Source organism: Budorcas taxicolor, chromosome 19, assembly GCF_023091745.1.
Source record: "Budorcas taxicolor isolate Tak-1 chromosome 19, Takin1.1, whole genome shotgun sequence".
Classification (NCBI taxonomy): Eukaryota; Metazoa; Chordata; class Mammalia; order Artiodactyla; family Bovidae; genus Budorcas; species Budorcas taxicolor.
Genome location: NC_068928.1, coordinates 51,674,668 through 51,698,340, shown reverse-complemented (window position 1 = coordinate 51,698,340; position 23,673 = coordinate 51,674,668). Strand labels below are relative to the sequence as shown.

Sequence of the window (23,673 nt, the reverse complement as noted above, 5' to 3'; positions counted from 1 at the left end):
GATAGCATATTCAAAAGCTGAGACATTACTTTGCCAACAAAGGTCCATCTAGTCAAGGCTATGGTTTTTCCAGTAGTCATGTATGGATGTGAGAGTTGGACTGTGAAGAAAGCTGAGCGTCGAAGAATTGATGCTTTTGAACTGTGGTGTTGGAGAAGACTCTTGACAGTCCCTTGGACTGCAAGAAGATCGAACCAGTCCATTGTAGGGGAGATCAGTCCTGGATATTCTTTGGAAGGAACACCTAAATTTCACCTAAAGCTGAAACTCCAGTACTTTGGTCACCTGCTGCGAAGAGTTGACTCATTAGGAAAGTCTCTGATGCTGGGAGGGATTGGGGGCAGGAGGAGAAGGAGACAACAGAGGATGAGATGGTTGGATGGCATCACCGACTCGATGGACATGAGTTTGAGTAATGGTGATGGACAGGAAGGACTGGCGTGCTGCAATTCATGGGGTTGCAGAGTCGGACAGGACTGAACAACTGAACTGAACTGATGATCCTATGACCATTTTCTGAATTGCTTTGGGTTTGTTTTCTGTAGGTCTTTTCTTTCTCTTGTGTTTCCTGCCAAAAGAAGTTCCTTTAGTATTTGTTGTAAAGCTGGTTTGGTGATGCTGAATTCTCTAAACTTTTACTTGCCTGGAAAGCTTTTCTCCATCAGATCTGAAGGCGAGTCTTGCTGGGTGGAGTAATCTTGGTTGGAGTCTCTTCCCTTTCATCAGTTAAAAAATATCATGTCATTCCCTTCTGGCTTGTAGAATTTCTGTTGAGAAATCAGCTGATAGCCTGATGGTAGTTCCCTTCTATGTTATTTGCTGTTTTTCCCTTGTTGCTTTTAATATTTTATGTCTGTCTTTGATTTTTGTCAGTTTGATTACTATGTGTCTCAGTGTGTTCCACCTTGGGTTCGTCCTTCCTGGGACTATCTGTGCTTCCTGGACTTGACTGACTGTTTCCTTTCCCATGTTTGGGAAATTTTCAGCTATTATCTCTTCAAATATTTTCTCATGTCCTCTCTCTCTCTCTTCTCCTTCTGTGACCCCTATAATGAGAATGTTGTTGCATTTAATATTGTCCCAGATGTCTCTTAGGCTGTCTTCATTTCTTTTCATTCTTTTTTTTCTATATTCTGTTCTGCAATAGTGATTTCCACCATTCTGTCCTCCAGGTCATTTATTTGTGCTTCTGCCTCAGTTATCCTGCTATGGATTCCTTCTAGTGCATTATTCATCTCTTTGTTTGTTCTTTAGTTCTTAAAGGTCTTTGGTAAACATTTCTTGCATCTTCTTGATATTTGCCTCCATTCTTTTCCTGAGATCCTGAATCATCTTCACTATCATTATTCTGAATTCTGTTTCTGGAAGGTTGCCCGTCTCCACTTCATTTAGTTGTTTCTCTGAGATTTTATCTTGTTTCTTCATCCAGGACACAACTTTCTGCTTTTTCATCATGTTAACTTTCTGTAATATGGTTTTGCTTTAGCTGCTGTGAGACTGAGGTTCTTGCTTTTCCTGTCTGCCCTCTGATGGATGAGGCTAAGAGGCTTGTGTAAGCTTTTTGATGAGAGAGACTGGCAATGGGAAAAACTTGGTTTTGCTCTGGTTGGCAGGGATTTGCTCAGTAACGCTTTAATCCAATTATCTGCTGATGGGTGGGGTTGCACTCCCTCCCTGGTAGTTATTTGGCCTGAGGCAATCCAGTCCTGGGGTCTATGAAAATGAAAGTTAGTCAGCAACTCTTTCTCACTCCAGGGACTGTAACCCACCAGGCTTCTCTATCCATGGGATTCTCTAGGCAAGAATACTGGAGTGGGTTGCCATTTTCTTCTACAGTGGATCTTCCCAACCCAGGGATCAAACCCAGGTCTCTCACATTACAGGCAGATTCTTTACCAGCTGAGCTACTAGGGAAGCCTGGGGTCTATGGTAGGGTTAACTTTAATGGCGAAGTCTTAAGAGGCTTTATCACAAGGGTGACCATCTAGTGCCTCCATTTGTATGGTGAGCCCCTGCCATCTCATGCCTCCACAGGAAGCCCTCCAACACTAGCAGATAGTTTTGATTCAGTCTGCTATGGGGCCACTGCTCCTTTCCTCTGGGTATTGGTGCATGCAAAATTTTGTTTGTGCCCTCAAAGATTGGAGTTTCTATTCCCACAGTGTTCTGGAAGGCCTATAGTCAAATCCTCCTGGCCCTCAATGCCAGATTCCCTGGGACTTCCTAGTCCCTTTGTTGGATCTCCAGGCTGGGAAGCCTGACATGGGGTTCAGAACCTTCACAATAGTGCAAGAACTTCAATGGTATTATTGTTCTCCAGTCTGTGGTTTTGGGATTTGATTTTATTGTGATTGAGCTCCTCCTACTGTCTTGCTGCAGCTTCTTCTTTGTCATTGGATATGACATGGGTATGTGGGGTATCTTGTTTTGGTGGGTTCCAGCATCCTCCTGTTGATGGTGTTCAACAGCTAGTTGCAATTTTGGTGTTCACGCAGTAGATAAGTATATGTCCTTTTACTCTGCTATCTACATGGCAGGTTTTTAATGCAGCCATTTAAAAGGAGGTTTAAAAATAGTTTTTCATCCTATATGGAAATGCTTTCTTTGTCCTATTATATTAGAAAATTGGATACAAAATTGCATGTAATTAAGAGTGATCTCTGGGCTCTTTGGTGTCTCAGAGGTTAAAAAAAAATCCTCCTGTAATGCAAGAGACTCAGGTTCGATTCCTAGGTCAGGAAGAGCCCCTGGAGAAAGAAAGGGCAACCTACTCTAGTATTCTTGCCTGGGAAATCCCATGGGCAAGAGGAGCCTGGATGACTATATCCATGAGGTCACAAAAGAATCAGACACAACTTAGCCAATAAACAACAAGAATAAGGATGATCTCTACTATGGAAACATAAGGGGGGAATAAATGGAAAGGAAATGAGCTAAAATGTTACCAGTATTTTTCTCTGAATGGTGGTAATTGTTACTTAATTCTCTATACACTTGGTATTTTCCATACTCTCCACAATTGGTACAGATTCATTTTTAATCAGAAAAGATAAATACTTCAGTGTAAGTATACCACCAGTACCAGGTCAGTTGCAGGGTGCACCAGCAAGCTCATAATACATAACTTGCGTAACAGGGTGGCTGAGACCCCACTAGGGGTGAAGGAGGGGAAGAGGAATGGCAGGAGCACACAGAGCTCACGTGCTTGTTTCAGCCAGCATTTTCCCCAGTTAGGGGCCCGGCTGAAGGCCGCCTTCTCAAGAGAGCTGAGGTCATGCCTGTCGCTCCCCATCCACGTATCCAGGGCACTGGGTGGGAACACAGGAACAGCCATTGCGGCAATGGCACGTGACCCAGGAGGGAGACCCAAAGCGCGTGGCAGTGGTGGGCAGCAGATGAGGGACGCCTCCCCTGTGGGTGATGGCACACTGGGCCAGAGAAGGGGAGGAGGCGCCTGTCCCTGGAAGGCAGAGGTGGAGAGAGTGGCAGGAAGAAGATCACGCCTAAGCTTCGGCCCATTTTCTCTCCTTCTGTCCTGACAGCGTGACTCTGCCCGGAACCTCGAGTGGCTGAAGACAGTGAAGGAGAGTCATGGGTCTGTGGAGCTCTCATCCCTGTCCCTGGCGACAGCAATCAACAGCAGAGGCATCTATGTGATCAAGGCTCCCACGGATGGCCAAAAGGTGAGCCTCACATTGCAGGCACAGCTGCAGGAGGCTGTCACAGGCTGCTGTTGTCGTGGGGTTTCTGCCTCTCCAAATCGACCTCTGACTGTGCCCTGTTCCACAGATTTCCCCAGACACAGTTCTTCATTTAATCCTTCCCGAGGGCCAGGGAGGCCACAAGGAGAAGAGAGACTATTCTTTAGAAGAGCTGAAAGAGCTTTTGAACAAATTGATGCTGATTTCTGGCACAAAAGAACACAGCAACGCTGAAGTCGTAGAGGTAAAAGAATGCAGCAATGCTGAAGTCGTCGAGGTATTTTCCGAGGTAAGGATTTGTATCTACATTGGAGCAAGTGTCCTAATCCCATCTGTTTGGGCTGAACACTCTCACTGCTGAGGTGCCTGGGAAGTCAGAAGAGATTGAGTTTGTATTTCAAAGGAATCATTCTGCTCTTAAAACTGTGGAGAGTGGAGTCAGTGGATCTTGCAGAGTGCATGTACTCCGAATTCATGACCCAAAGAGATGTCCACTTACTCTGTATATCAGCAAGCATCCCAAAATACTTAAAGATGTAGATGGATATTGTTCATCAAAATCCATAGTAACCACAATGATAAAGGCATATCAATTTATGTAACAGTCTCTCCTTTTGATTATGAGATTTCTTTCTGTAAAGTTCAGTTATACTTTATGATTGTTGTTGTTCAGTCACTAAGTCATGTCTGACTCTTTGGGACCCCATGAACTGTAGCACATCAGGCTACCCTGTCCTTCACTATCTCCCAGAGTTTACTCAAATTCATGTCCATTGAATCGGTGATGCTATCTAACCATCTTATTCTCTGAAACTACCTTCTCCTTTTACCTTCAATCTTTCCCAGCATGAGGGAATTAAGAAATATAAATTATCATTTATACTTCATAAACAATATTCTTTATCTGTACAATGTATTGCTTCCTAAAAGAGAGACTGGAGATGAGGAAGGAAGACATTCCATGATTAACCAGTGCTTGAGATCACATGGTGAACCATGGAGGACATGAATCTCAGCCCTTCAAATTATATTTTTGTTCGTGTTATTCTAGATTATGTGTTCTCTCGCTGCAATCAGCTCTGATATCTGCCTCCTGCTTCCATTTGCAATAGGTGTTCTGCAACGTGCAGAGGCTTGTCCAGTCTTTCATAAACCTTTACTCTGCTGGAAACATGCTGTTCAGGGCCTGGTCAGCCGAGGTGTACTGTACCCCCATAAACGGTGCCTCCATCCGGCTGGACTTCTGTCTGAGGCTAGTGGGCCCACTGGTGGAGGGCGGGCCAGTCGTCCAGCTGCTGGAAGCCCTCTGCCAGCAGCTGGAGGACTTCCTGGGCTGCTGGGAGAGATTCGTGGCAGAGAAGCGAGCTGAGCACTTTTACCTCAACTACTACACTGCTGAGCAGCTGGTTTACCTGGGCTTGGAGCTCGGGAGTCAGACGCCCAGCAACGCGGCCCTCACCATGCTCTCCTTCATCAAAGGCAACTGCACCCCATGGGATATCTCAGAGGCCTGCAGGGGGCCCAATGGAATGGCCAACACCCACCAGGAGAGTACAGTGGTGGAAGACTTGACACTGTTGCTCTTCTCTGAGTCCAGACTGGTGGACAAGCTGAGGGCCATCATGGAATTCTCGATGACATGCATGAGTGCCTTCCTACCTCACTGCCTGGACCTGGAGGCCCTTGGCCACTGTCTGGCTCACCTGGCGAGGATGGCTGGACCCCCTGTGCAGCGGGAGCTCTCCCACGACCTACAGGAGGGCCAGCCCAACCTCATCGTCTGTGGCCACTCTGAGGTGCTGCCAGCCGCCCTGGCCATCTACATGCAGACCCCACACCAGTCCCTGCCCACCTATGATGAAGTGCTGCTCTGCACCCCAGAAACCACGTTTGAGGAGGTGGCATTGCTCCTGCGTCGCTGCCTGACCCCAGGCTCCCAGGGACTTGGGGTCTACAGCTTGCTGTATGCGGACCAGCTGAGCTACCAGGTGGCCTGCCAGGCAGAGGCACTCTTCCGGAGGCTGTGCACGCAGCCCCACCGGGAGCACTACCGGCTCGTGATAGTCTGTGACTGTGAGCGGGAGCACTGCTACCTCCCCTCCGCCTTCAGCCAGCACAAGGTCCTCGTCACCCCCCAGGCACCCCTCAAGGACATCCAGGCCTACCTGGCTCACCACTTCCGAGTCCCGGAAGAGACCCCGTCAGCCGCCGCCGTGTTCCAGGACCGCATGTGTGTTGGGATCGTAGCCTCAGAGAGAGCGGGTGTAGGTAATAATAGCTGCTGAGTCCCCAGTCCCATGGACCATCTGATGGCCCTTCCTTGTCCAGTGGGGACTGAGGTGAGCTCAGATAAGCCCTTCTGCAGGTGGGGAAGTAAGTCCCTGGAGGACTGACTCACCTGAAGTTATAAATCAGGCCCTGCACTGGAGTGGGACACTTTTCTCGCCTGGTCCAGCTTGGCTGAACCATCTTCCTCCTTTAAACTGGTTTCTCTGCTGTTTTTTCTCTTTCTCTCTCTTTTAAGTCCATTGAATACTTTGCGGTTGATGTGGGTCCTGATCAGGACAAGGTATGTTTCCTCTGTCTTGAGAAGAAACAGATGCCTCCACCTTCAGTCACCATCCTGATTTCCATTCTGATGACTGCATCACTTTAACGGTACTCCCTTCTGTCCAGTGACACTTGCTCCCCTCCCCCATGAAGCAAGCTCTGCTGTCCTGATCTCATTCTCAGATTTCCATCCTTAGTCCCAGGAAGCAGCAGGGCTGTTGGGTGGGAAACAGCAGGAAATTTGAGGGCTCAAGTATGTATTCTTTAAGCTGATGTTAGGTTGCATCAGTTTGAACTTTGTACAGAGAAAAGTGATTTTCTGGACATTCTCACTCTTGATCTGCAGCCCTGTCATCTAATTTTCATATGTTCATGTTAACAGGAAGGTCTCTCTTTGTGAAGAGGTTGCACAGCCAGCTGAAAATGCAGTCTGATGGAGAAACAGTGCTTCTAAAAGTTATTCGATTGATTGACCCTCAGGTGGATGAGAATGAAGTCCTGGGGTCCCTTCTGCCTTTCCTAGATGCTCAGTATCAGAGGCGACCCATGATATTCCACTTTGACGTGACCTCTTCAGTAAGTGCCCTCAGGTTCTAGCCAATGGGCCATGTGGGGATAGACACAGCCCGCACATCCTGCCCTGCCCTATCCTCAGTGTAAAGACTTTCTTCTTTCTACATGTATTGATAGTCAGCACCATCATATCGAAGAGCTGTATAAGAGGGTTTTTAGGGTTGGGAAGGTGTCTTCCATGTAAGTATTTACAGACCTACATGATTCTATCCTTAGATATGGACTGGAATTTGGGTGTTTCTTTTCAAACTCCTCATTCTCCAATACTTAATGGATGTAAATGGGAAGATGTGGCTTCGGAATCCATGCCACTTATATATCGTTGAAATCCTGGAAGGGAATTTGACACTGCCTCGGTGGCCTTCAAATCTGGTGTGTATCAGGGTACTCTCATGATACTCTGGAGGCAGGGGATTTGATACATGTTTGTGATTCCCCACTTTTGCTTTAGCAAAGTAGCTGAGTGCAGTGTTAGGAAAGAAAAACCTTTAAACTTATTTCAAAGTAATGAGTGGAATAAAATTATTTTAAATAGAAAAATAATTTTTGTTATATTAATAAAGTTTATTAATTAGTTTTATCTTAGATTTGTTTTGTTCTCTTTGGGATGAATGCTGTGTGTCTGGGTTAAATGCCAGTGGTGCTCAGAATGCAGAGTTCATTCGCTCAGAATTCATATGCTAAGAGAAGCACCATCTTTCTTAATGACTGATAACATGAGAAGGAGATTTGCATTATATCAATTTCTTAACAAAAGAGACGTTCATGCTCACACACATATACAAACACACACACATGTGTATACTTGACGGAGATATTTAGTTCTAAGAGGTTGAGTGGGAAAGGGCTTGTGATTGACAGAGCAGCTCACACGATGCCTGAATATGTAAAAGGTATCACCACATGCAAAGAGGAATCTACAAAAGTCCCTTCATGAAAAGTGATTTTTCATAAAGGCCCATGCAGTCTAGACTTTGCTGAGGATAAAAACACTAATGCATTTTTTAGGCAATTCAGTCATAACTCATTTCATTTGTGTCTCTCCTTTCCAGAGTACACTACTCCCCCAGTTCAATTTTCTAGACATCTTCCCCAAGGTGACCTGCAGGCCTCCCAGAGAAGTGATCGACGTGGCGTTGGATCGTCAGCAGAGCTGTGAAGAGCCAGGAATGGATCAGAGAGCATTCCGTAGTGAAATATTCCAGAGACCTTACCAATATCTAAGACGGTTCCATCAGAAAGAAAACCTAGACACATTCCAATACCAAAAAGATTCTGTTGAGGGCAGCCCCAGCGAATGCATCCAACACCTCCTGATTTACTGCGGGGTGATAAACCCATCCTGGTCAGAACTTTGGAACTTTGCTCGGTTCCTGAACTACCAGCTCCGAGATTGTGAGGCCTCTGTCTTCTGTGATCCCACCTTTGTTGGAGACACACTGGTAGGCTTCAAGAACTTTGTGGTCACCTTCATGATCATCATGGCCCAAGATTTCGCCACACCTACACTTCACACATCTGACCAAAGTCCAGGGAGGTACACAGTCACCACGGACAACATCGAAGAAGAAGACCTCGCCCCTTTCTCTCTCCGGAAGAGGTGGGAGTTGGAGCCCCACCCATATGTTTTTTTCAACAGTGACCACACATCCATGACGTTCATAGGTTTCCATTTCCAATCCAACCAGAACGGTGGTGTCGATGCCATAGACCGCTTGAGTGGGAAACTAATCAAGAAGGATGTTATGACAGAGCAACTGTACCAGGGACTGTTGCTTCAGAGAGTGCCCTTCAACGTTGACTTTGACCAACTGCCCAGACATGAGAAACTTGAAAAGCTGTGCCTGGCATTGGGCATCCAGTGGGCCACTGACCCTGATGAAACATACGAGCTTACCACGGATAATATGCTGAAGATCCTTGCCATTGAGATGCGCTTCCGGTGCGGCATCCCAGTCATCATCATGGGAGAAACTGGCTGCGGGAAAACCAGACTCATTAAATTCCTTAGTGACCTGCGGCGTGGGGGTGCTGATGCTGAAACCATGAAGTTGGTCAAGGTCCACGGAGGAACAACTGCCGACATGATCTACTCCAAGGTCAGGGAGGCTGAAGAGCTGGCCTGCTTCAATAAGGCCCAATATCAGTTGGACACCATCTTGTTCTTCGATGAAGCCAACACCACGGAGGCCATAAGCTGCATCAAAGAGGTCCTATGTGACCACACAGTGGGTGGCCAGCCCCTGGCTGAGAATTCTGGCTTGCATATCATTGCAGCCTGCAACCCTTATCGGAAGCACACCCAGGAGATGATCTGCCGTCTGGAGTCAGCTGGCTTGGGGTACAGGGTTAGTGCAGAAGAGACGGCTGAGAGGCTTGGCTCCATCCCCCTGAGGCAGCTGGTGTACCGTGTCCATGCTCTGCCACCGAGCCTGATCCCCCTGGTGTGGGACTTTGGACAATTGAATGACTCTGCAGAAAAGCTCTACATCCATCAGATTGTCCAGAGACTGGTGAAGTCCATCAAGATGGTGCAGAGCGAGACTCATGTAATCACGGAAGTGCTTTCTGCCTCTCAGGGTTTCATGAGGAAAAGACAAAATGAGTGCAGCTTTGTCAGCCTCAGGGATGTAGAACGCTGTGTGAAAGTTTTCAAATGGTTTTACGACCACAGTGAGATGCTCTTGTCTCAGTTGGATTCCTTTCTCTCTAAGACTGGGGTCATCCAAAATGACTTTGAGAGAGATCCTGTCCTCTGGTCCCTGGTTCTTGCCATTGGGGTATGTTACCACGCCTCTTTAGAGGAGAAGGAATCTTATCGGAAAGCCATTTGCAAGTTCTTTCCAGCACCGTATAATGACAGCAGAGTTATCCTGGATGAGATAACACGAACCCAGGATCTTTTTCTGAATGGTGTATCTCTGAGTAAAATGATCGCCAAGAACTTGGCTTTGAAGGAGAACGTCTTCATGATGGTTATCTGCATTGAGCTCAAGATCCCTCTCTTCCTGGTGGGCAAGCCCGGCAGCTCCAAATCTCTCGCCAAGACCATCGTGGCAGACGCCATGCAAGGCCAGGCTGCACGCTCGGACCTCTTCCGGCACTTGAAGGAGGTCCATCTGGTGTCATTCCAGTGTAGTCCACATTCCACCCCACAGGGCATCATAGGCACCTTCAAGCAGTGTGCCCGTTTCCAGCAGGGGAAGGACCTTGAGCAGTATGTCTCCGTGGTGGTGTTAGATGAGGTTGGACTAGCAGAAGACTCACCCAAAATGCCCCTGAAGGCACTGCACCCATTGCTGGAAGATGGATGTATTGAAGACGATCCTGCCCCCCACAAAAAAGTTGGCTTCATAGGCATTTCCAACTGGGCCCTGGATCCCGCCAAGATGAACCGGGGTATATTTGTGTCACGTGGCAGCCCCAACGAAAGAGAGCTCATTGAGAGTGCCAAGGAAATTTGCGCTTCAGATCCCCTCGCCCAAGAAAGAATCCAAGGATACTTCACATCCTTTGCCAAAGCCTACGAAACAGTGTGTAAGAGGCAGGACAAGGAATTCTTTGGGCTTCGTGACTACTACAGCCTCATCAAAATGGTCTTTGCTGCAGCAAAAGCTTCCAATAAGGAGCCTTCCCCTCAAGACATTGCACAAGCTGTCCTTCGGAACTTCAGTGGCAAAGACAGCATCCATGCCCTGGACATCTTTTCAGCCAATTTACCCGAGGCAAAGTACACAGAGGAGGTCAGCACAATGCAGCTGATCCACCAGAACATATACGGCCATCTTCAGAAGATGCGTGGCAGAGAGCTGGATGACTCCGAGTCCCGCTACCTGCTTGTGCTGACCAGAAATTATGTGGCCCTGCAGATTCTGCAGCAGAAGTTCTTCTTTGAAGACCAACCAGAGATTATTTTTGGATCCAGTTTTCCCAAAGATCAAGAGTATACCCAGATCTGCCGAAATATCAACCGAGTAAAGATCTGCATGGAAACTGGCAAGATGGTGGTGCTGCTCAACCTGCAGAACCTCTATGAGAGCCTCTACGACGCACTCAATCAATACTACGTCTACCTCGGCGGTCAGAAGTACGTGGACCTTGGTCTGGGGACCCATCGGGTCAAATGTCGGGTTCACCCAGACTTCCGCTTGATAGTCATTGAGGAGAAAGATGTCGTCTACAAACATTTTCCCATCCCTCTCATTAACCGGCTGGAGAAGCACTATCTGGACGTCCACACTGTTTTGGAGAAATGGCAGAAGAATATCGTGGAAGAGCTCAAGGTCTGGGTGGAGAAGTTTATAGATGTGAAAGCTGAGCAGTTTCTAGCCAGACCCAAATACAGCCCTTCTGACGTCTTCATTGGGTACCACTCAGACACGTGTGCCTCTGTGGTGCTCCAGGTCATAGAGCAGCTAGGGCACGAGGCCTTGACTGGTGAACGTTACCAGAAAGTATCTGAACAGGCCAAGCTGGTGCTGCTCGATTGTGCCACACCTGATGCTGTGGCTCGGCTGAAAGCTTCCGCACTAGGCCTCTTCGCAGAATCCCTGTTGCAAGAATATTGTTATCGGCAACAACATAACTCCTTTGTAGACTTCCTCCAAGCTCATCTTTGCACAATGGATTCAAAACACCATGCCATCTTCACAGAGGTGATTATATATTTTACCCTTTTTCCTCTTTTACCTCAGGGTCCTTGACTCCCTAGCATCAAGAATTCAAGCTCTTTTGCAAGTCAGTGTATAGGAACCATAAATGAGGGTGTTTAGACTTTTTGTTCCTATCATGGCAAGTGCAAAGAGACCTACATATTTATACATACTCAGTTTAACTAACTTTAGAGTGCCCATTTTTGTGCAGGGCTGTGCACAGCGTTTACCTTAGCAGATGAAATACCACATCTGAGTAGTGCTAAGGACTCTGTGGATATAGAGATGAATTGGTACAGGGCTTGTCCTTGATCATCATACAGTGTAAGGTTGAAAGACATTAATGAATGGGTATGGTTGATATCATATGATAGTGTTATACACAGAGGCAAAGAGGAGCAACACAGATCAGGATACAAGGTCACATGAACCCATCTCTAAGAGGTGACCATCAAGCTGATTGTAAAATATGGTTGGGAAGGTATTATAGGCAGAGGGCCCTACTTTAACAAGAATATCAAGGTTTTAAAAACCCTATCTGTGCAGGAAACCAGGAATTAATCACTGATGAAGCTTTCATTTCAAGGCTGCAAGTGCTGATAGATGGGGACGAGATATGGTGGGAGTGACTTCATGGAGGGTCTTATTAGTGGCACCCAGGAGTTCTGTCTTTCTCTTATAGAGGAGGAGATGGAGAAATGTGTGTGGAAATGTGTCCCACTGCCTGAGAGAGGGAGGGAAAAAAGTCTGATACAAGATTCACAGAAAAAATAGACCAGTAGGGAGGCTCCACTACCAGTTCAGTCAAAGTAAAGGATGGATGGGTAGAATTGAGACATAGTAAGTATGCAGATTGGCAGAGATATCTCTAGGAGATGAAGGAGCTGGAGATGAACCCCTGGATTCTTCCTTGGTTGACCAGAAGTTTGGTTAATCAGAATCTAGTTATGAGTAACAAGTTTGGCTGAGGAAATGGTTAATTTCATTTGCTTTGGGCTTTGATATTCCTGTAACACTAGGTAGTCTATCATCAGTTGGATATAGGAATAAGAAGCACAGTGGTAAGGCCAGCCTGGAGATAATAATTCAGGACCTGGGATATCAGCATGTCCTTTAGGAGTCTCTTGGTTGCACTGTGTGGTGTGATTCAGTGGCAGGGGAAAACTGCTAACAGCTGTGGGAAGGAAAGGACCTAAATGGCCAGCTCCATTGGAAAATATGAAGTAAGACTGCAAAGGAGAAATGGCATTTCTTAGCTCTAAGGTATCATCAGAACTCTCAATGAGGTCCAAAGTAGGAAAAGGCAATGGAGTCTAGGAAGAAGATTCAAACGCATCTTAGTAGCTCTTTTGGTAAAGAAACTACCTGCCTTGCAGAAGACTGGGGTCTGATCCCTGGAGAAGGAAATGGCAACCCACTCCGGTATTCTTGCCTGGAGAATTCCATGGACAGAAGAGCCTGGCAGGCTACAGTCCATGGGATCACAAAGAGTCGGACATGACTGTTCAACTAACTTTCACTTTTAGGGACAGTATGAGTCTTCTCTGCAATACCTTAGATTCTGTTTACCTCAGCACTGTCTTGTTTTGGAAAACTCCTCTGGGTTTAAAATTTTTTTCTATCTGTGTACCAGCTGCATAATGAGAAGCCCATAGAAGATACTTGCTGAGCATCCTCATGTTTCTGGGATCTAACCTAACAGACATGCTACACAGTGAATGATTTGCATTTCCTGCCTTTGCAGATCACTACATTCTCCAGGCTGCTAACCAGTCATGACTGTGAACTTTTAGAATCAGAAGTAAAGGACTGGGCTCTGAAACTCACCATCCTGTCACTGAAGCAGTTTGACACCAAGTACTCATTCCTCAAGGAAGTTCGGTGAGAGTCCCTGCCTTCCTCTCCTGCTCCTTTCCCTGCTCAGAATCAAATACCTTTTCTACATATCCGTTATATTACCCACCACTTTAGAGAATATTATCATCAATTTTTAGGATGGAAAACTCAATTGGATAATTTCCTTTTTCTTTCAGAAACTGCTTAGCTCACATAGCCCGTTATAATATCCTCATTATTCAAACAGAATTTGAAGACAAAATCCACAGTGCTCAGCTCATCGCCTCAGCAAAGTAAGTTTTTGTTATTTTTCTCAGAAACTGCATAGGAACCCCCAAATTTATTCAGGTGCTCCTAAAGAATTTCTTCCCTGCAAAACTGTATAATGTCAGAATAAGCATAGAAATAAAACTAAAAATTATTCTTTTTTAATTCCCTAAATGTGGACTAGAGAAACAAAGTGAGAAAAGGCTCATAACAACACAAAAATAGGCAACTGCATGAAGCATTAAGTAACAGAATATTAGCAGGATATAAAAGAGTATGCTTGGAATATATGTTAGACATGATTTATCAGTATTTGTTTTAAATTGCATTCTACGAATTTATTGCAAGTTTAAAGGCCATAATGGTACGTAAATGCTCTCAGGAGAAATTTGATACTTTTAGAATTAACTACATTTCCTTATTACTTGATGTTAAAGTAAAAGAAATTTCTGGACCTTCTAAAGCATTGGAAGCCATATTTCATATCATAGTTGTCTTTGTCCATTGGTTGTCTGTTCACAGATCTCTGTTTCTTGAAATGGAAAAGTCCACTACCCTTACCCATAGTAGCATCAGAGCAAACCCCTCAAGGATTATAAGACAGTGTTCCTGATACATTTTTTAAAATGCCATTTCAAAGAAAGCAACACAAGAATGGGGGATAGAAATGAGTCTATTTAAAGAATAGGCTCCTTGCCCCTGTTCTCCTGTAAGAGAAGATAACAAGCATGAGGGTGTGAAATCTATTTAAAGCTAAAAATCATGAGGTGGAACATGAGCCCTGCAAAGTCACCATTCAGCCATTTTGCAATGTATATATATTATTTTCTTTTCTTCATTTTTGTTTTGATTTGTTTTGTCTTTGCTTCTTTGTTTTTAAAATAGATATTCGGCTATAAATGAAATCAACAAGATACAAGGAAATAAGGACTATATCTTAGTCTGTTTCATTACAAAACTGTCCCGGATGGGAAGTGGAACATCCTATGTGGGATTCCATGGAGGTAGCACCAAAATATTAGTGAATACATTTGCATAATAATATTTATTTCTAATTTGGTCCTGTGATGTAGAAAGTATGACATTAGAACATTAATGTCAATTTCAACAATATTTGTTTCAGATGCAATTAGATTTCTTACTGCTGATTAATACATAATTGATCATCTTTGGACTGGCTGCTCCAATGTACAACACTTCCTTTCATTGCTTGTTGATTAAACACTTGATTAATCTCTGGTTCCTCTGCTTTTACTATAGGGATAATGCAGAGAGATATTTCCAACTAACATCATTATAAATGTGTGGATACTTTATGCCTGCTTCTGGGGCCAGAAAATGCTATCTTAAATCTCTCTTTCTTTCTCTCTTTCCTTCCTGAGGAATGAGCCGCCTAATATTTATTACACAGACACATATTGTTTAACTGCACTTTCCTTATTGCACTCCACAGATACTGCTTTTTTCTTTTCTTTTTTTTTTTTACAAATTGAAGGTTTGTGTCAATTCTATCAGTGCCACCTTTATGAAAGCTCAGGTCTTGTCTCTGTGTCACATTTTGGTAATTTTCCAAATATTTCAAATATTTTCATTATTATATGTGAATATAATCATCATTGTAATGACCTGTGAATAGTGATGTTATTACTATGACTAGCTGAAGGCTTAGGTGAAGGTTAATATTTTTTTAGCAGTATAGTATGTTTCGATTGTTTTATGTTTCTTTTGTGGTGCAATACAGTATTTTTTACATTAAGGCATATACATTGTTTTTTGAGACATAATGCTATTTAACAAAATGCAGTATAGTATTTTATACATAACTTTTATAAGCACTGGGAAATCAAAAAACTTGTGTGACTCAATTTATTGCAATATTCACTTTGTTGTGATGGTCTGAGCCTAATCCCACAGTATCTCCATGGAATCTCCTATGTAATAAAAGTTGGTATTGTAGAAATAGGAAATAAAATTTACTTTAATAATGTCATAGTTAGTGGGAGGCAAACATTGCCAGTGTCTCACACCCCTCAATTAATTATGATATGGCATTTAATAACAAATTTATGAAAGAATAGCAAGCCTTCTTAAAATACATTTTTTATAAGTTAGTCATTTCAGTTCTTATAACTGACTTTTATGCTAAAGTTTCTAACATCTACAGCATGACATCTATATGCTTCCTGTGTATATTCAAGAGATTAGACTTTAGAATACAAATCATTCATTCAACAGTGTGTTAAAATGTCAGGACATTGGTGTATCCTGCTTAAAACTGTCAGGAAGAAACCAGAGGACACAGGGAAGATTCTGGGGCTTGTTTTCCCAGGGCTGTGGCATTCTGTGCACATCGACGACCTCCGGGGATCCACAGTCCTGGTTTTGGACATACCTAACCTGCAGGATGTGGCCATCAGCCAGCTGTTCAAACAAGAAGATCCGCCTAAGGGTGAGTCTGGAGAAAAGGTCCTCGGGGAGGTAGGATGGTGGGAGCGGAAGCCAGGAGGTGTGCACTCTGCTGCGAGGACAGTCCTCAGGCTACTGTCCTCCAAGTCCAACACCTGCCCCTTGGCAAGAGCTCTGGACACATTTACTGAACTGAGAATTGTTGAATCCAGGGCACTGTCTGTTGCTTCCAAGGCCAGGAGAAGACAATATTTCCACAAGGTGTTTGCAGGTGCTTGTGGAACATGTCAGATTCTATTTACCCTGGCTTCCAGATCAGCCATCCAAGCCCAGGATGGAAACTCAGGTTGCCACTGGTGGACCATGTCCAGTGGGCAAATGGAGGCTGATCTGTGTGACTGATGGTCTCTTCTTTGGGGCCCCTTCCTGGGGCTGGTGCCAGGGAAACCTAGTGGTTAGATCCCCAGCACACAACACACACGATGTTGCCAGCACTCCCCACTGCCACTTCCACCTCTGAACAGTAGCTCCATTGTTTTGCTTCTTTGCAGTGAAGGAGGAATGCCGAGTCCAAGAACATAGTGAGGAGGTGATAGAAACTGAGGCGGTCACATCAAAGGAAGTGGCAGACGTGGAAATGGAGACAGAAAGTCCTGAGACGAACGCTAGCCCAGCCTCCGGACCAGAAAATGATGTAAGTTCTCACTCTAAGCCCTCAGGCTGCAAGGTCCCCTTCCTTAGACTCGCACCCAAGGGTCCAAGGAGTGGACTCAACTGGCCAGGGCTCAGCCCAGCACTCCTCTCCCTGCCTTTGTGAGTGCAGGTGAATCACCAGCAGCAGATCTGACCTTGGGTTTTCCTGGTGTCCCCTGGTCAGTTTTTCTCTATTGCTTGACCACTGACAGGGTCTCCAGGCACATAGAATTGTCTTGTAGTGGGTTTTTCATTTGTTTGTTTGGTCCTGCACTACATGGCTTGCAGAATCTGATTAACAGTTCAATCTGACCAGGGATTGAACCAGGCCCACGGCAGTGAAAGCGCAAAGTCCTAGTCCCTGGACCTCCAGGGAATTCCTCACAGTGGTTCTCAGGGGAACTTGACAAGGGCATGTGGTGGGAGCTTGGGCAGGAGGAAAACTGTGCCCCTGCACCCAGTGCCTGGACCTCATCTCTGCCATCACCTGGCTTTTCTTGAAGTGTAAGTAGCAGAAATGGAAGGCTTGATTGTCTGTCGACAGACGCAGATCCTGGACACCACCAGGCTGCTGAGAAGCTGTATTCAGGGTGCTGTGGGCATGCTCAGAGACCAGAACGAGGACCGTCAGCGCAGCGTTCGGAGAGTGTCCATCCTCCTCAGCCTCCTAGACGAAGACGGTGAGTACAGAGGTGTGGGAGCCCCTCTTGTCCACACCCCAACCGAGCTCCTCCATCAGTCCCTGAGTCATTCCCCGCTGTAGCTCTCCATGGCTCCCAGAAGCAGCTGGCTCTCTGGCAATCTATGCGTGCCTCTGGGTTTCTGTAGACTCAGCCTGGCCGAAGGAGACGGGCTTCCCTTCCTGCTGGGATGGGTCCGGGATGCCAGGCCCACTGCTCGATGCCCAGGGATGTGCTGAATGCACGTCTGCTCTGCTTTTCCACAGCCACTTTCTTACGGGCTTTCAAAATGCGACTCTATGACCTTTTAAAGAAGCAAGAAGAGAATTCCGTCTACAATGTGAAGGACTGGGTGGTGAGGGAGGCCTTCAATCAGGACGCTCTGCAGGAGGCTGGCACATTCAGGTATTGCCAGGAAAGGAAGCCAGGGTCTGGGTGGCAGTTATATGGAGTTTGCTAGACTCTTCTCTACTCTGGTATGTGTTTAAATTTTTCATGAATGTGAAAGTCACTTAGTCGTGTCTGACTCTTTGTGATCCCATGAACTATACAGTCCATGGGATTCTCTAGGCCAGAATACTGGAGTAGGGTAGCTGTTCCTTTCTCCACAGGATCTTCCTGACCAAGGAATTGAACTAGAGTCTCCTGCATTGCAGGCAGATTCTTTAACAGCTAAGCTACTAGGATAGCTTTGTTTGTTTGTTTGTTGTTTAACAACAAACAAACAAAGCAAAGAAAACCCAGAACATCTGTTCTTGTTGGATGTAAACTTGTACCAGCTTGTCTATTATCAAAGACACGGTGCCATTTTAAGTGATAAAGTTAAGGTAATATGTAAGGGAGGGAAGACAGTTACTTTCCTAGGCCTCCTATATGAAGTTACTTGATAATGACCAAAATAAAACCCAGAGTATTCATAGATAGTTCATGGTCCTTTATCTGCAAACCTTGATGCTGTTCTCAAGACAAGCCTAGGACAACCAGTGTGGCCCGGGGTTGGGGGGATGGCTCTGCTTCCCAAATGGAAGATGCCACCCGCTCCCATCTGCAAGGTTGTTTTAGACCTGGGACTTCACCACTCTGGCCCTCAGTTTCTTTATCTCTGAGAGAAAATTAAACTCACCCAGAAGCTTGGCCTCGGCAAGGGCTTGTTGCCTTCCTGCTGCTGGCTGGAGGGGCGTGTGGGAACATCTTGGATTAAATAGACAATGTAAGCTTATTGATGCTGGTTTTGTGACTGTAGGGTTTTTCAGCTTCTATGTTTTTCTGTAATTATTTTTCTTTTCTTTCTCAGTTGTACCTTCTGAGGAATCAGACTTGGACCTGGAATTATTTTCATTTCCCTTGGTTCCTTGTTTAGACTTTGATAGTGCTTCTTAAAATCTTTATTTTCAGTGTACCCTTGACAACACCCCTTCATTTACTGTACTTCCTGTACTTGCTGGTATTCATAGGGTGTTCAAAGCAGCAAGAGTCCTCCACTTGTCATTGCCCTGCTGTTTGCTGTGCCCGTACTGGCTCTCTTCCACACAGGGGCTGCCACAGGGTCTGACCAGCATCTGAGTCCAGGTGGAGCTCTGGAAATTCCTGGTCCACTCTCACAAGCCTTTGGAGGCTAACTGCTCACTGACCATGTGTTTTGGACTTCAATTATTTGCCTTCTTGGAATTATTCCAAATTGGAATAGTCTTTATATAGTCAGTCCTCTGTATATGCAGGTTCCAAATCTGCAGAGTCAACCAACTGTGGGTAGAAAATATTTTGGGGAGAAAAAATCCAGAAAGTTCCAAAAATTGAAGCTTGAATTCACCACATTTCAACAACTATCTGCACAGCATTTACATTTTATTTACAATGATTTATGCAGACTTTTTATTAGGTGTTATAAGTAATCTTGTTTTTCAGTCACTCAGTCATGTCTGACTCTTTGCGACCCCATGGTCTGCAGCATGGCAGGCTCCTCTGTTCTCCATCTCCTAGAGTTTGCTCAAATTCATGTCCATTGAGTCAGTGATGCTGTCTTATCATCTCATTCTCTGTCGTCCTCTTCTCCTTTTGCCTTCAATCTTTCCTAGCATCAGGGTCTTTTCCAATGAGTCAGCTTTTCACATCAGGTGGCCAATGTATTGGAGCTTCCGCTTCAGCATCCGTTCTTCCAATGAATATTCAGGGTTGATTTCCATTAGGATTGACTGGTTTGATTTCCTTGCAGTCCAAGGGACTCTCAAGAGTCTTCTCCAGCACCACAATGCAAAAGCATCAATTCTTCAGTGCTCAGCCTTCTTTATGGTCCAATTCTCCTGTTAATACATGACTACTGGCAAAACCATAATTTTTTCTGACCTTTGTTGGCAAAGTGATGTCTCTGCTTTTTAATACACTGTCTAGGTTTGTAACAGCTTCCCTTTCAATGAGCAAGCGTCTCTTAAGTTCATAACTGTAATCACCATCCACAGGAATTTTGGAGCCCAAGAGAATAAAATCTGTCACTGCTTCCACATTTTCCCCTTCTATTTGTCATGCAATGATGGGACCAGATGTTGTGATCATAGCTTTTGGAATGTTGAGTTTCAAGCCAGCTTTTTCACTCTCCTCTTTCAACGTCATCAAGAGGCTGTTTAGTTCCTCTTCACTTTCTGCCATTAGATATGATATCATCTGCATATCTGAGGTGGCTGGCATTTCTCCTAGCAATCTTGATTCCAGCTTGTGATTCTCCAGTCCAGCATTTCAGATGATGTATTCTGCATATAAGTTAAATAAGCAGGGTGACAATATACAGCCTTGACCTACTCCATTCCCAATTTTAAACCAGTCAGTTGTTCCATGTCCAGTTATAACTGTTGCTTCTTGACCCGCATACAAGTTTCTCAGGAGACAGCTAGGGTGGTCTGGTACTCCCATCTCTTTAAGAATTTTCATCTTTGGATGATTTAAAGTGTATGAGATGATGTGCATATACAAAGGCTGCTGCTGCTATTGCTAAATCGCTTCAGTTGTGTCCGACTCTGTGCGACCCCATAGACAGCAGCCCACCAGGCTCCCCCGTCCCTGGGATTCTCCAGGCAAGAACACAGGAGTGGGTTGCCATTTCCTTCTCCAATGCATGAAAGTGAAAAGTGAAAGTGAAGTCGCTCAGTCGTGTCCGACTCTTCGTGACCCCATGGACTGCAGCCTACCAGGCGCTTCCATCCATGGGATTTTCCAGGCAAGAGTACTGGAGTGGGGTGCCACAGCCTTCTCCGATACAAAGGCTACATCATATTATATAAGGGACTTGAGCATCCTCAGATTTTGGGTCTGCAAGCGTCCTGGAACCAACCCTCTATGGGTAAGGAGGAATGACTGCACTTGGGATTTTCCAGCATGCAGGTTCTACACATGTGGCCAGGTACAGCTTCCCCCAGGTCTCCTTGCAGCCAGCTCTTGCCTTTCACTTTCACAGTCTTCTGCATATTTCTGGTTCAGCATTTTTAAAAAGTAAAATTTCTCTTTACTTTTGTGGTAAAGTGAGTATGGTAAGGTGAGTAAAATTTCTCACCATTTCTCTTTTTTCTTTTCTAAACAGAGCCTGTCTTTTTCTCCCCAATATTAATTAGCAAGTAGTAGATTTCTTAGGCATTACCATGAGAATTTGTAAACAATTTATCAAGTTTATTTTTATGATAAATATAATTGTAGCAACAAACTTTACTGTAGTTAATATAAGCAATTAAGTTTACATATATGTAAATATTCAGTTTACATATACACATATATTCAGATCTAGTGTACATAACCATCAACACTGAAAACTAAGTTCTAAATAAAGACATATTTTCTTGTTTAATGTGACCTGGAATGAATGTACTTTGTTTTCTTTATTATATTCTATACACAACAGATATTGTTTCTTAAAATAACATTTTTTTCAAGTGAATTTGGTCATTCTTTATTTTTAGAACCTAGGTGACTTGTTCTGGAAAACAAGTTTATAACAAAATAAAACAAATACTACTTGGCCTTTTCAGTGAATTAATTCCAATTTATTAGAGGTAGTATTAAAGACCTTTCCAGTTCTGCCTCGAAGCTGATTTTGATTTGTGATTCTCTCTCCTAGTACTTAAAAATTATGTGCATACTAAGTTACTTCAGTCATGTCCAACTCTTTCTTTGTGACCCCATGGACTGTTGTAGCCCACCAGGCTCCTCTGTCCATGGGATTCTCTAGGCAAGAGTACTGGAGTGGGTTGCCATTCACTTCTCCAAAAATTATGTTAAAAATATGAAAAACACAGCTGTAGTGTGAGCATAGTAAAGCAGATGTTTTGTTACTGCCATGAAGGCACAAAATGTGAAAAGGATGTGGGCATCCCAGAGTGGTCTGTGGTCCCTCTAACCTGAGTGGTCCTGCCTCTGTCTCTCCCACACACAGGCAGACCCTCTGGAAGCGGGTCCAGGGCGCTGTGACTCCCCTCCTGGCGAGCATGATCTCCTGTGTGGACAGGGATGGCAACCTTGAGCTGCTGGTCAGCCCACACTCTCCATCCTGGGCGAGAGATCTTTGGATGTTTATTTTCAGTGACGTTAAACTGCTGAACATTCCTCTTGTGACGATTGATACAAGGTGAATAGAAGACTTTCTTCTCATGGGAAGAGAAAAAAACCCTATAACTTAATAGGTTCTCTGAGATGTTTGATGAAATATAAGCATGGATTTTAGAAGCACATTGAAGTTGGCTCTTTTTGTAGCCCGAAGGGCATGACAATACAGTAACAAAGATTTGATGCGAGTTCTGAAGAATTCTTGTTTCATTCTTGACTTTCCTCATTTCCTTGTGCTCAGAGCACCCTTTGCAGTTAAAATGGCCCACTTCCAACTCGTCTACACTGGAGAAGCTGCGTGTAGGGGAGCATTTATGTTGATGTTCCCACTCCTCCTGCCAAAGGCAGGAACCACAAAGCCTGTCCCTAGGCCTGATCTTGTGTTACCTCAAGCTCAGCTGTCCAACCAAAACTTTCTTGTTTGGCTTTCAGGGGGCTCCGACTCTCTGCACAGGTATAGGGCAAGGGTGGGTGCAGACACCACCAGACTGGTTCTGCTCAAGAATTCAAGCAGTTTTCCAGCCCTGGTTTGTTTTGGTTTTGAGTAAAACCAAATGATGATATAAGATCATCCTTGAGTTATTTTATAGCATAAAAATGAGCTGTTCAGTAGACCAGGGGGCTGTATTTGCAGCCCACTAAGCCCCCAATACTTGAAGATGGAGAAGAATTGGCATCAGAAATAGATCTCATCTTGTGTCTTGAGTGCCATCTCACTAACCACTTAATTCTTGGTCCTTATTTGGCCAGTTGCAGGTCTAAAGGGAAGATATCCTACACCATGGTGCAGAACAACATGAATGTCTCAGAGAAGACGTCCAACAGTGTCCCATTTAGCTGGAGAATCAATGACTATCTGGAGGATCTGTGGGTCCACACTCAGTACATCACAGGAAATGAGGGTGAGCCCACTGATGGTGGGAGGGGATTTGTTCTGGCAAGAGGAGACCCTACTACTCTATCATAGATCATCACCCCCATTCTGAGTTCTCTGGACAGCTAAGGCACCAGGATTCAAGATGTCTCCAGCTGGTCCTTCTCAGCGATTGCCAGTGACTGGATTAGAGTAATACCTTTTCCCAAACTGAGCCATCAGTGTCCTCCGTTGCTTTGCTGTCATATGCCAAGTCGTCTGGCCACAGGTATTCTAGGAAAACCAGTGGTCACACAGAACTTTGGGGAAAGTCATCTTTCAGACATGAACTAACCTTTTCAAAGTTTATGTATAGCACTGTTTTTTGAAAATTGTGGTGGTCATTTCATAAGTTTGAGATGTCAAATTACTGAAACTTACATAATATGGTACATCAATTACATTTCAATTATTTTTAAAAAGGAAAGATTTCTTTAAAAAATACATGTCAAAATTCTTGAAGATGAACTTATTTTTCTAGTACATGTACTACCACTGTTTCTGAACAAACTCAATGGTGTCTCTTAAGGAGAGAGTATTTCTCTCTTTCTCACCATATCCTAACTGACCCTACTTTTCTACAATAGCACATGACTTGGGGGCCAGTGCCCCTTCTACTAGAAGTCAGATCTTTTTGTTTTGAGCAGCATTTGACTGCATGTCCTGGAAGGCAACCCACTTTTTCCTGTTTCATTTGCATCCCAGGTTCCTGAGGTACATTATGACTTGATAGAAATAAAATCATCCTGTCCCAGATTGTGTTCTCTTTGGAGCTGGCTAGGCTTTTATGGAGGAGGAGGAGGAAAGGGTGACAGAGG

The 23,673-nt window shown here is 44.6% G+C and overlaps 1 protein-coding gene across 1 annotated transcript in view; it reads left to right on the top strand.

Moving 5' to 3' along the window:
• The window catches only part of LOC128065467 (E3 ubiquitin-protein ligase RNF213-like), a 136,381-nt gene that overhangs the window by 71,041 nt on the left and 41,667 nt on the right, over window positions 1–23,673 (top strand). Inside the window, exons 24-39 of the mRNA XM_052658642.1 lie at window positions 3,543–3,683; window positions 3,790–3,945; window positions 3,979–3,990; window positions 4,814–5,969; window positions 6,634–6,827; window positions 7,041–7,196; window positions 7,877–11,479; window positions 13,221–13,357; window positions 13,510–13,605; window positions 14,465–14,583; window positions 15,909–16,028; window positions 16,537–16,635; window positions 17,203–17,358; window positions 17,625–17,763; window positions 21,773–21,964; window positions 22,699–22,844. Of these exons, the coding sequence (XP_052514602.1) occupies window positions 3,543–3,683; window positions 3,790–3,945; window positions 3,979–3,990; window positions 4,814–5,969; window positions 6,634–6,827; window positions 7,041–7,196; window positions 7,877–11,479; window positions 13,221–13,357; window positions 13,510–13,605; window positions 14,465–14,583; window positions 15,909–16,028; window positions 16,537–16,635; window positions 17,203–17,358; window positions 17,625–17,763; window positions 21,773–21,964; window positions 22,699–22,844 (6,622 nt within the window). The remainder of the gene's footprint in view (window positions 1–3,542; window positions 3,684–3,789; window positions 3,946–3,978; window positions 3,991–4,813; window positions 5,970–6,633; window positions 6,828–7,040; window positions 7,197–7,876; window positions 11,480–13,220; window positions 13,358–13,509; window positions 13,606–14,464; window positions 14,584–15,908; window positions 16,029–16,536; window positions 16,636–17,202; window positions 17,359–17,624; window positions 17,764–21,772; window positions 21,965–22,698; window positions 22,845–23,673) is intronic.